Source organism: Egretta garzetta, unplaced genomic scaffold (genome assembly GCF_000687185.1).
Source record: "Egretta garzetta isolate BGI_Z169 unplaced genomic scaffold, ASM68718v1 scaffold322, whole genome shotgun sequence".
NCBI lineage: Eukaryota > Metazoa > Chordata > Aves > Pelecaniformes > Ardeidae > Egretta > Egretta garzetta.
The window spans coordinates 1501192-1513626 of record NW_009259044.1 but is presented as its reverse complement, the minus strand read 5'-3'; the positions used below and the strand labels follow the sequence as shown (position 1 = coordinate 1513626).

The window sequence follows — 12435 nt, the reverse complement described above, 5'->3', positions numbered from 1 at the left end:
CAGAATTTTAGATGTAATTCACTGATGTCAGTGACAGATTTTGCCTCATTTAAAGCTGCAGAGAGTTCTGTTTGCTGCATTAGCTGTTCCTTCAACCTCAGCGGCTAGCAAAAGTTAGTTTTGCAAGTTGTAGTAGTCAGGGGAAGAAATGGATGGTGGAATCAGGGTCATTTTATTTAAAAGAATCCACAAATTTCTTTGTGTCTCAGCCCAGGAGGATTTAAATGACAGACAGAGCTCATAGCTCCAAACCTCATTCAGCCACCACCCAATCCAAGAGATTTCTTCAGAGATTTTTTTTTTTTTTCTTAAGGTCTCACAATTACCAGCTCTCTTGAGATTATATAGTGGCTTTCTATTCTTAGCGTATTTCTCCCCTCCCTCTCTCACACACACGCACACTTCCTACTCAAAACAAGACCCAGCGAAACCCTCTGCCCACATAGTTATAATTCCCAAGAGAACTTTCATATGCTTTTGTTTTGGGCAGTGACAATGCGCATATGTTTTGATTTCAGCCCCCCCATTGGTTCTAATACTTCAGTTTAATGAAGACAGACCAGCTATTAAACTTGGCAGTCTTGACAAGCTATAACCCAGCTTCTAGAGTTCCTTTGACCTTGCAAGTTGGAGTGAGATTTTTTTTTTTTAACATGTTGCCTATTCAAGGATATTATTACTGAGTAAATGTTTTGGTTTAGCAAATACATACGTTTTCCTGTTGGTGGTTGGTTTTAAAAGTGTAAGGCGCTTGGACTCTTTTATGAAGAGCATGTGATAAAGATCAAGATGAGTAAATTAGGTAACTGCTATGAAGAGGAACAGCAAAGCTACCCCGAGTTTTTTAAGTCAGCAAAAAAACCTGTAAGAACAGTGGAAATTCACGATTAAAGTGAATTACAACTGTGCTAAACCAGAATATCCACAGAGATATAATAAAATTGACTCAATTAATTTTCTGTTTACTTGTACATAAACAGGTTTCTGATGAAAAATGTTGCTGGATATTTTGCAAGAAGTTTCTTTAAGCCTTTCCTGTTCTTCCTAGATACTGTTGCATGCCTGAAGAAAGGAAAACAAGTTTGGAGCAGCCCCAGTCAGCCAGCCAGTCAGTCAGACTTCTATCTTTAATACAGAGACGTAACAATTTTTGCTCTGAAAGTTACATGAATCACAAGTCATCCCTGTCATGTGAATCCAGGCACATCACCATTTGAAGAAGAAAAGGTGCCCCAAATGAAGAATCTTGCCACAGATACATGAATTATAATACTATTTGGAACTGAAAGACGACGAGATTGCACCTTCTGGAGCACAGATTTCATGGATTCAAATTCCAACACTGTGGTTGTAACTGGTAAGATTTTTATTTTATTCTTCTTGTAGCTAGAGATGGTATGCACACGTGCTTGATCTTTGTCATAAACAGTTCCCTAGAGGGAAAAACAGTAGCAAATGGTCATACTAACAATTCTAAATGGAAAATAACTTGCTGCTGTGCCTTCCTAAGAAAATCAGATGCATGTCAGAGGAAACAGGCTGCAGTCTGCCCCCTTTACTGCCATCCAGTTTGGTTTGTTGTTCATTCTCTCCATGTTTTAATCTTTGTTGACATTCTCTCTGATCCAAACCACATAGCTCAAGGGAGTGCAGGCTAGTATTAGATAAAGCTTACCCAAAAGGAGCTCTGAAGCAAGAAAACCGGGTTGCATCACAATGTCACACAGTCAGCGTCCAGAATTAGAGCAACACATGGCAAGTTTCAGGGTCTCAGTTTCATGGCAAGGTAAGGGAGATTTAAGCCGGAGATGCTGCCTCATCACTGCTAAACTAGACTATTAAATTTAAATATACCAAAGGAGCTTGCCTGAACATGCAGCACAAGGGACCAAATTTGGAGTTTCTCTTGCTGGCTCTTAACTACTGCTGAATCAGAGTGGCAGAACCACCAGCTAGAGACTTCTGAGCTTTAAAAGGTTAAAGCTCTTAAGGAATGCTGCTACTCGCTATTCCTCTTGTTGCCGCTGGCTCATCTAAAGGCAATCATTACACATATCTTGACATGTGAGTTGCTGGATTATTTTCCACTGCAGGTCATCTGAGGACATAGGAATGAGGTTGAAGCTACATCAAAGAGATTTGCATCTTGCTGTTTTCAATTAAACACTTTTTTTCTTTAATAGCTGCAAGATGGGCAGAACTAGTTTGGCTTGCTCTAGACATGACTGCAATTGAACTGAATGGGAGTGCAGAATAGAGCAAAAGGTATTTGCTAACCTCTTAAAAGGCTGACAATCTGGTCCTCTCCTATGATATTTATGGCACATACCCATGACGGGCACACTTCTTAGCACCTTATTAGTTTTTTCCTCCCCTCAGATAGCCATTTAGGTGCAGAAATTTACTTGTTCAAATAGTTTTAGACTAGTGCATCCCATTAAAGACACAGGTGCATCTTTAACCTATTACAGAGATAATCACAGCATGCCTCTGTCACATTTTCACCTGTTCATAATATAAACCTGCTGCCAGTGAGCCCAATTTACCATATAGTGCCTAAGAATATTCAGCCAGTTAGGTCTCCAAGTTGTTGCAGGTATTTCAGTACTGTTTAGTGATTTTTTTCATTGAACAATTTTACCCTAAAGTAGTAGTTTCTTATGGCCACCACTGAAGATGCATGTATTTCATTGTGAGCTATTTAATAACTTTACTATAATTCTACAGCTCTGCACACACATGTACAGAAACATGCACAACAACTACAGCTTCAAAATGGAGTAGGTGTCACCCTAACTCTGAAAGTGGAGTGGGACTACTGAGGTTTTATGTTCCCTGTTAGTGTGAAATGAGTACTATTTCCCCTGTTCCCCCCGCCCCCCCAGTACAAATTTAAACCTGGGGAAAACATTGTCAAAAATATTAGCACCATTGAGTTTTTCATAATATTAAAGAGAAAAGATTGAGCAGTTATGAAATAAGTATTAAACAAATTAAGAAATGCTTAAAGTCTAGCATTAATTAAGCTGTCATAAGCCTGCATTTAGGCTTAATTGTCCCCACATACAAGTACCTTTCACTGTGCAAAATAGCAATCACATGCTGTCAAGTATTTTTTTGTCCATTTAAGGATTTTTAAATATTTCAGAGTTATAGCATTAAAACCATTTCACAAACTCGTTTCCCTGCCACCCAGTATCTAAGATTTGGCAACACTCTGGATTGAGAACACTAATTGAGATTAATAAAGAGAGTGGGAGTTTTCCATCAAAGTTTTTCATGACAAAATGCCCATCTAGCTCAAAATCAGTTTTTTCTTTTTTTTTTTAAAAAAGACTTTCACAAAAGAGGATGCATAAAATTAAATGTAGTACTTTGGATTCAGAGAGTCCTTTTCCCTTTCCTCCTCTCTTTTCCTGTGGGGAAAAAAAACGAAGGAAAATATTTTGCCCAGCACCACAAAAAGCGCATTTTCCCTGGCAGAAAACTTAACTTCTCATTACTCGGGATTAAAAAAAAAAAAAAGAACCAAAAAAAAATTAAATAAAATGTTACTCTCTCAAACATTTTCATTAAATATGCATATCTTCATCTTCATGAGCATTAACAGTAAGAACGTGTCGACTGTGACCTGGGAGAATTTAACACCAGATCTTTTAGTAGTGGTATTTCTATGGATGATGATCCATCATTTAGATGATCTGTCCTATTGGCTCCAGTACTTTTTACCAGCTTCAGTTAAGGTTATTTCATAAGTAAGCCTTGACATGAATGAAGATTGCAGGGTTAGTTCTTACATTAGTGCATACAAAAAATGAAAATACGTTAGGCATTATAAAGGCTAAATCCTATCTAAAAAATTCAACCTCCATGAAGAACAAATATGTGCATGCATACATGTCATCACCTAATCTACAATTGCAGAGCAAACATAGGTTAAAAAAAACCTTTCTTTCTTTTCAGGTTTTGGTCCCTTTAGACAGTACCTGGTTAATTCTAGCTGGGAAGCAGTGAAGGTAAGCGTAAAAAAAAAAAAGGAAGGGAGGTGTTTTATTTTGTGGAGATTGCAAACCAAACTGTTTTCAGAGTTTCCATTGTGCTCAAGAAAGTTATTTCTCATGACTCAAACAGAATTGTGCCTCATGGAGCAGACTCCAAGAAAGAGGATAATTACGTAGTGAAACATTACTTTATTTACAAGATATTTTTTTTTGCATTATTTAAGCACTTATCAAAATATTATTCTTGATTTTTAAAAAGGATATTTTTTACCGAGGGTGCCTTCTCTGTAACTAATGCATGTGCCATAGGTTTTCTCTGTCCAGTCATCTCATACCACAACTCATCAGTGAGGCGATTTCCTTCTCATACAAGTGTAGCCTATTGAGTTATTACTGCCTACTTCCAAGAACACAAAACCAAAAGCATGCCAATTCCATTTTCACATCTCAGCTTTGGCTTCCGCTTTCAAATGACAGTGAAGTTTACAGTTAAAATTGAAAACAAAGGTCATTCAGATTTTTTTCCCCTCCATACACCTTGATGAGCAGTAATATGTCTGTATTAGAACAAATTTAGCTGGGTGATAGAAAAACATGGTTAGATACCTGGCTTTCAGCATAAACTTTTATGTTACAATTGTTTATTTTCAAATTATTGTTTGTGTGAACCCACATTTTTTGGGACACAACAAAAATTTCCACAAATAAATTATTCTTCAGGAAAAGGAACACTTGTTTTTAAAATATTACCTAACTCTTAACAATAACATAACTTCTCTCTTTAAATATGCCTTACAAAAGAAATACCTGACTATTGCATGTAAGAGTAGGTCTGCTACAATAAAATAATTTACTAGTCTGGTACTTTAGTACTTTACCTCAATCTAGAGTGTGAAAGGTCACAGTATATATGTTCAAACAGTAGGAACAGCTGCAGAGATTTGCTCAGCATGTGTAAAAGTCACATGCAAGGTTCATGCATTCTCCCTGGCACAGACAATGGCCTTCCCTTGAGTTCAGTTACTCTCATAAGGTATTTATGAACAGAGTTATTTTGAGATGGTCTTTCACACAAGTACTTAGCAATTCCAAGGTAGAAAGAAGGTTATTAACAATGAAATCTGAAATTAGTTGGGGAAGAGTCGAGGTAGTAAAACTGAGTTGGAAGACTGGTCCAATATCTGCAAGAAACAACAGATAATACTGGTAAAAATGGAAAGCAAAACTTGTAAAACAAACTGAGAGGATTATATTCTATTAGGGAGACTGAAATAAGCCCATAAATATTTGATTCTTCCAGACACTGAAATGAGAAAGGTAGCTATAATAAAGTATTGGTAGTGATAGAAAGATGATGACTCTACAGTACTATAACCATATTACAAGTTTTGGTGACAGCTACTGAAGATCTGTCTTGAAAATGAAGTGCAGTCAAGCCAAAACAATTGACAAAGAAGGAGCTAGTACATTTTTCCAAAGACCAAAGCTGTAGCAGCTCCACCAAACTATACATATTTTCTAGTCTAGCTTTGTTGGGTGACGAATGCTGAGTGCAACTTGGTGTTTGGAAGAATAAATCTATTACCCACTCAGTCATGAGGGATGTTATCCCTGTAGGCAAATGAGAAACAAAAATACTTCAGTGATACCTCTCCACACCCCAGTCATCACAGGAGACCCGTAGTTATCTTAACTCCAACTTGACATGTGCCCTAAACCACGAATGTTTTGTCAGTTGACAGTGTTCTTGCTCATTATTTCCTGATTCCTAATTCCTGGTTCTAATTTTGGGTGCAAGATCATCCTCTTCTGGCTGAGAATAAAACATGTTCTCTATCTGTAAGCAGAACAGCCTAAAGCGAAAATGCGTCGATGAGATGAGTTTTCTCTAAGAATGTCATGCACAGGTTACACCGGGAAGTTGCCATATTCCAAGGACTACAGCATTCCACAATGAAGCAGATGTCAGTCCTTTTGTGTGGAGGAGAGCAAATCCATTTCCCACTGTTGTGACACCCTCTGTGTGGAATTAACTTGTATGCATATTGGGGATGCTGCTTTGGTTTCCTATTCCCTGGCAAAGGTGGTTAATCCAGACAATTCAGGGAAATTTGCTGCAAATCTGGAAGTACTTTGAATGTTGATAGGCTTCTCCGTGCTAAATATCAATCTCATGGTATTATTCCATTGGCCTTGTTTACATGAGTAGCCCTATGGTCTTCAGGAAGCTTATATATTAAATGTAGCAAAATTTAGTATTTAATTCTGAAAGTGGGGTTCCTGCATGGATCACTAAAGTGACATAAAGCCCTCCTGCTGTGTCTCTTTTCTGAGAACGAAGCAAGAACACACTCAAACTTATCCTTGAGAAAGTACTGAGCAGCCACACCAGAGCTACTAAGCATAATTGCTCAGGCTTAATGCCTTTGTAGCGTTATCCAGAACCATCCTAATTACTACCTCAGAATGAACTGGGTACCATGGCAGCCTCAGTGATGGTGTAATACTGATATGTGTCATCTTAAGAGTTTGCATCCCAGAAGGGTCTTCACACCCAAGTTCTCATCACAGCACAAGATGACTTGGACACAAGGCATTCATCAGCACCGCAACCACAGAGTTCTCATTCCTCAGAGAGCACCCCTCCAAGTGTTCAGGGAAAAGGATAGTCAAGTGGATCTGAAAGTACAGGTCAAACTGTCGGTTCAGAGTCATGGAGTAAAGCTTCAGAGCTTTTCTACGCACTGTCACATGGCCCAGCATGGTTGTCTAGCACTAGAAAAACGGCTTCTCTTTTAGAAACCTGTCTCCCTAAGTTTTTCATGGTTCTCATAACTCCATTCACCTGAAATACCCTCCTAAAATATGCATGAAAGCTCCACTGGCAGCACTTTTAACTCTGGAAGTGCAGGACATTCTCGCTGAAGGAAAACATCACCAAGCGTTTACTCTGCATTTGCTGACTGATCACATTGAGTTACCACGATGCATTAGTTCTTCAGCATCACATGGGACCCTCAGAATCCCAGATTCCCTGAATTATTTACTCCATTTTATAGATTGATAGTCCCACCTAATAACCCTTGGTCTGACCCTGTTTCTGTGTCTCCTCCAGAAACTCCTGTCTGGCACTTGGCAGCTAAATAACCTATCAGGGCAGCCTACTATCAAGGTCAAAGTCCCCAGTTAATAGGGCACAAATGTAAGTTGAGTGACAACGTTCATAGTAATTAAACTGTTAGTGCAAAGAACAGGTCACATTTCCCACTGCTTCTGGGAACTATGTTTGCTATCGGGAGATGAGGATCAGATCTCGGAGTGCAGTTTTTCATCCTGCCACTGACCATGTGGTCTTTGGAAATTTGTCATTTAATCTCTCTGTCTCTCCCTCTCTGCTTTAGTTTCATCATCTGTGAAACTAAGAAGACATTGCTATTTAGTTCCTTTGCTTCTGTTCTGGAACTTTCTTACATCCCTAAAGCTTTAAAAAAGTATCTGCAGGATTGAAAAAAAAAAACAACCCCAAACCCCAAACCTACCACATAATCAAACAAAAAAAAAAAAAAACCCTTTGTTTGCAACACACTTGCAGACTGACAGGGTCAACTCATAACTTAGGGTTTTTCCTTCTGCTCTAACACAAGCCTTTTGAATGCAGTTCACAAAATTAACGCACACAGCCCCCTGCCCCCCTCCCCGGCAACCCAAATCAGTGACAACTCAGGCAAACTCGGTGAAATTTTAGGAGTTTTCTAAAAGTTCAAGATGCTTCTAACACCCCGTATGACACACAACCACCACATCTGAGCACAGCTGTTCTGTGCAAATCACTTCTGTTTGGCTGTGTAACAACAGGGGCCAGAACTCCAGTGGACCAGGACCATGACCACAACTCACCAACAACTCAAGGTCATCAGCTGATAACACTGGTTTTCATTTTCCCTTTTAGAAAAACTTCCCAACAAAGAACCTTCATGCTTTCTTTGTAACCACTTCTCCCACAAAAAAGTCCTCCAAAACTTAGGTCCTCCTTTGAAGTTTCCTTTGCTGTTTCAACTACAAAAGAGAGGCATTTGTTTACTGAATTAACTCACCAGTGTGAGCTCTAGTTTCCAGATGCAGTCATCCTCCTCTACCGTCTTCAGTCTCTCACCTTAAATGCAAAAATGGTTTTGGTTAAGGCTGAGACAAGGAACAACCTTTTTCTTTTGTTCCATGTTTGCACAACATCTGGTCTAATGGGGTTAGGATTCTTAGACAACGAAGTAATACGCATTATTAACAACATGCTGAAATTGCGTAGGACATAGCAAACTATCTTCCTTCAACACAAATCCTCAGCCCTTTGCTATTGGCCAGCTTCTGGTTTTGTCCTTCACAAAAGTATTTCTGCGTGTTTCTCCCATGACAAATGGTGACAACAGAACGCCAATCCAGAGAGGAGAACAGCCTAACAACTTTGGGTCTCCACATTCTGTACAAAAGTTATGGGTGGTTGAGTCCTCTAAGCCTTACAGTTAAAAAGGAAGAATCTCATTAAATGTTGAAATTAAAGATGCTTTAGAAAAGAAAATGCTAATTGTGAACCAGCTGGGGTTTTCTTTTTTGGAAGCTAAGACACAGTACAGCATTCTTAAGCAAGATGATGCAATGGTCTCTCAAAGACTGTCAGCGCCCAGAGGAAAAAAGGCTGGCACTGTTCTCTAAATGTGTTTACTTCCCTGCAGGCATTGTTTCCTTGCTTGTGTCAAATAGTTTATTGAGCACAGCTAATCAATGTTTCCGCTGACAAGAAAATTGGAACAGTTTATATAGGAAGCCAGTGTTGAAGGGCAAATTTCCCAGTTAGCACAGCTTAGAACTGCAGGCCTCATCCGCACCAGAATCCTTAGTGAGAAATGAAAGCTTGAAGAGACAATGGCATTTAATAAAAAGTTACAGGTTTCTTGGGCTAATCACATACCTCTGCTGCTGATGTTTTGGCTGCACCCCCCCTTAGAAACTTCATCTGTACCTTCCTTTGGTAGTGGTCTGCTCAAATGCAACATGGATTTTGAGCCACCGTTTTACTTTTCTTTGACAAAACTTTCTACCTCAGATGCATTCCTTCTGCCTCCTGCCATTGCAGCAGCCTACCTTCCACTGACAAAATAATTTCAAGTAATTTCCACATGACATTTATTCTCCAGACCATTGTCCAACCATCTGCCCAGTCTGCTGCTTTGAAGGGTGCCTTTGTTTCTTTCACCTCCATCCTGAGCACAGTTTTTTTTTTTCCTTTGGGAAAGGGTCCCCTCTGGAACTTCAACTCTATGTAAATGACAGAAAAATAACATCCCAGTAAGTGACATTTCCTTTTACTAGGGCCAGATTCTAGACCAAAACACAAGTTAAACCCATTCTAAACGTGACCTTCCTTGTGTTGACAGCCACCTCCAGCAGAACTTACTGGAGCCAGTTCAAGCCAGCAGATCGCGTGTCACTTGAGTGGACAGCTAATGTGAATCCTCCCTCATTTGTCTCTCTAGATAGTGCAGCTTTATCTACTAGAACTTTCAGAGGAACAGCTCTTACCTCTATCAAAGCCTGTTTAGATGCTTCCAAGTGCAGACCCTTTCCGAGAGATCCTGTATTTCATGGTTCCTCACGGACCAGTCAGTCCCTAAGCAATAACCACTCCCACCCATTGGAGACTGAGTGTCTCTTTGGAAAACACAACACTGGCTCCACATGGATGTGACATTAGGAAATCACTTAGTGCATTTTAGCTTTCAGTTAAAAAAGGGGAGAGGTACCACAAGACAACAGAATGTCACTGCAGACCAACGTTTAGGAACTGTGGGCTTAGACAGACATTGCTCCCTCTTTCGTTTGTTCTCTGAGTTGGATCAGCCCGATTTCTTTATCGCAGTCTGAGAAATCCAATGCTCTTACAAGTTCCATGGTGGCTTTTTGTATACCTAGGAGCTGTCCAAGAGAGGCCTTGGTAAAAACATAGATTTGCGTATCATGCAGCTGCCGGTGCTTTACCAAAAAGCAAAGGAGCAAGTCTTCAAGATATGGACAACTCTTCAGCCACTGGTGAGTAACTAGAAAATTACACAATTTTTCCCCTTCATTTATGAATATTATTATTCTGAGCAGACCTTTAAAAAGATCTCCAAGAGTCCTGCACAAAAGGTGCATCAGACTGCTCTGGAAAGTGACTATTAAAAGCGACGATTAAAACTGTGATAAAGGTTTCAAACTGAAATTTGGAGCATGCAATAATTAGCATGCTGTTTTAACCCCGTGCCATTTAAACAGCATGACTGCACGCTGAACAAAGGAAAAAAAAAATCCACCATAAATTGCAAAAAAGGTGCCCAGCTCTGAAGTCCTGAGCTGACTAGACACAACAAAAACAAACTAAAGCACAATTTTGTTCTCATTTATAATCTCTTATCGAAGTTTTCTTTAGGCATGAGCTACAGCAAGACTCCCTACCTTGAAGCTAGTATTTCACATAATGCTTGGCACTATTGCATTACATGTTTTTAAAAAAACAGGTCTCATTTTTAATTTCCTGTTATTCACTCTGGTGGGAAAAAACAGCTTACTGTTCACGTTGGGCTGGCTTCATCTGCCAAAGCAATCATCATCCTTGAGCAGCGTGGGAAGAACAAAGGCTACCAAGAGATGGATGCTTGTGGTTTTCACCCAGAAGGTGGCTGTTGCATGCTAGATGGCCCGGAAAAGATTGAATCTACAATTAATATGAAGACTCTCTGGAAAAACATTTCAGTGGAAGGGATTGATATAATCTTTTCCAGAGATGCAGGAAGGTAAACACTGCATTTTGGGGTCTCACATTAAAAGCAGAAGTAACTCAATCAGCTCATTTAACCTTCAAGAATCTTTGCAATGACTTTTCCTCCAACCATAATCACTTTGAAGGAAAGTCTTCAGAGGAGCACAAGTATGAAATTGGGATAAATATAAATTTTATATAAAGCAGCCTTCATGAAAAACTACAGCCAGTAGATATTTTCCATGGATTTGTAAATTCCAAAAGAAACAAGTTTCAACATAGCACACCCTGTGATTAACAACCCCAGTAAACCTGAGCTATTAAAAGAGTCTGAAGGCAATGCTGACCAGCAGGAGATTTTAACCTATTTTTCCCAAATGGGAGGGACACAAAACATAAATACATACACTGAAGAACAGAGCAATTACAGGTACCTTTAGAACGATGCCTGTGATCTCATTTTGTGTTTCAGTAGTACTGAAGCCATTTTCTATTATGCTAGTCTTCATTTAAAAGGAAAGCACAAAACCCAGAAAATGATCTCATTTTTAAAAAATAAAAAATCAGCTACTTTTGGCCTTTTAGACTTTGCATCTGCAAGTTAAAAGGTGAGGTGGTAAGAAAAATCCCCTCCAGAAGGTGAGACTGTATGGCTTACACAAAAACCTGTAGCACGCAGTTGTAGTTCCAGTAGGCTGTGCTACGTTTCCCATCTCACATAGCTCACAGAAGCCTTGAAAAGAATGCATGTCTTGTGATTTTTTTATTTCAAGTTCCTTCTGGGTGGGTGTCTGAGAAACCAAACCATCAGATAAGGAGCATTTGTTTCTCAAATTTGGTGTATTTCAGCATTTCCCTTCTTCACTAAGCAAATATGTTTTTAATAATTTCATAAACCAGATCTGGTTTGGCTACTTAAATAATACTTAATCAAAGTTTACTGTTCCTTAATTTGGGTTTCTGGTTTTGTTTTGTCCTTACTATTGTAGGTATATCTGCGATTACACCTACTACGCTTCTCTGTATTACGGCAATGGAAGAGCAGCTTTCATCCATGTGCCTCCATTATCCAAATCAGTAACAGCAGACTTCCTCGGAAAAGCATTACAGACAATTATCTTAGAAATGTTAAAACAGTGTGGGGAAGAAAGAGAGTAAGATGGATCATGTAAGAAAAAAACAATTTCTAGAATGCAATTCCTTACTCTCTTAAATGAAGTAAATTGAAAGATTACTTAAGAAACTCACATAAAGGAATTTATATTCCATGTTATTTTCAGTGAAATTTCCTTACAAACCCTAAAAAACTGTTTAGATCTCTCCTTGGTGTAAAAAGCTTAAGAGAAAGAACAACTGATTGGCATCTGTACTGCTAACAATGATGAGGTTGCTTCAGATTTAAGAAAGTGTGAAACTGGACTTTTTAGATGCTTAATCCTAGTTCTGATGGTTAGAAAGACACTGATGAAGACTCGCTGAACCCAGATGGATGCTTACAGCCTAAGGCCATTCAGCATCGGATGGCTGTAGCAGAGGTCCCCCTCGGCCCCTGTCCAAGTCCAGAGAGAAAGTTCAGCCAAAGTGCCCACATAAACAATGTAAATAAGGGGGAAACAAAACACACATAGGGACCCTGTCATGTGA

At 39.2% G+C, this 12435-nt stretch overlaps 1 protein-coding gene across 1 annotated transcript; it reads left to right on the top strand.

The window, feature by feature from the left end:
• Positions 1-2190: 2190 nt before the first annotated feature.
• Positions 2191-11949, top strand: PGPEP1L (pyroglutamyl-peptidase I like). Its single transcript, XM_035890620.1, is given in 6 exon segments — positions 2191-2223; positions 2226-2265; positions 3964-4016; positions 9966-10082; positions 10596-10825; positions 11781-11949. Coding segments are annotated over 6 exon segments (642 nt in total).
• Positions 11950-12435: the final 486 nt, after the last annotated feature.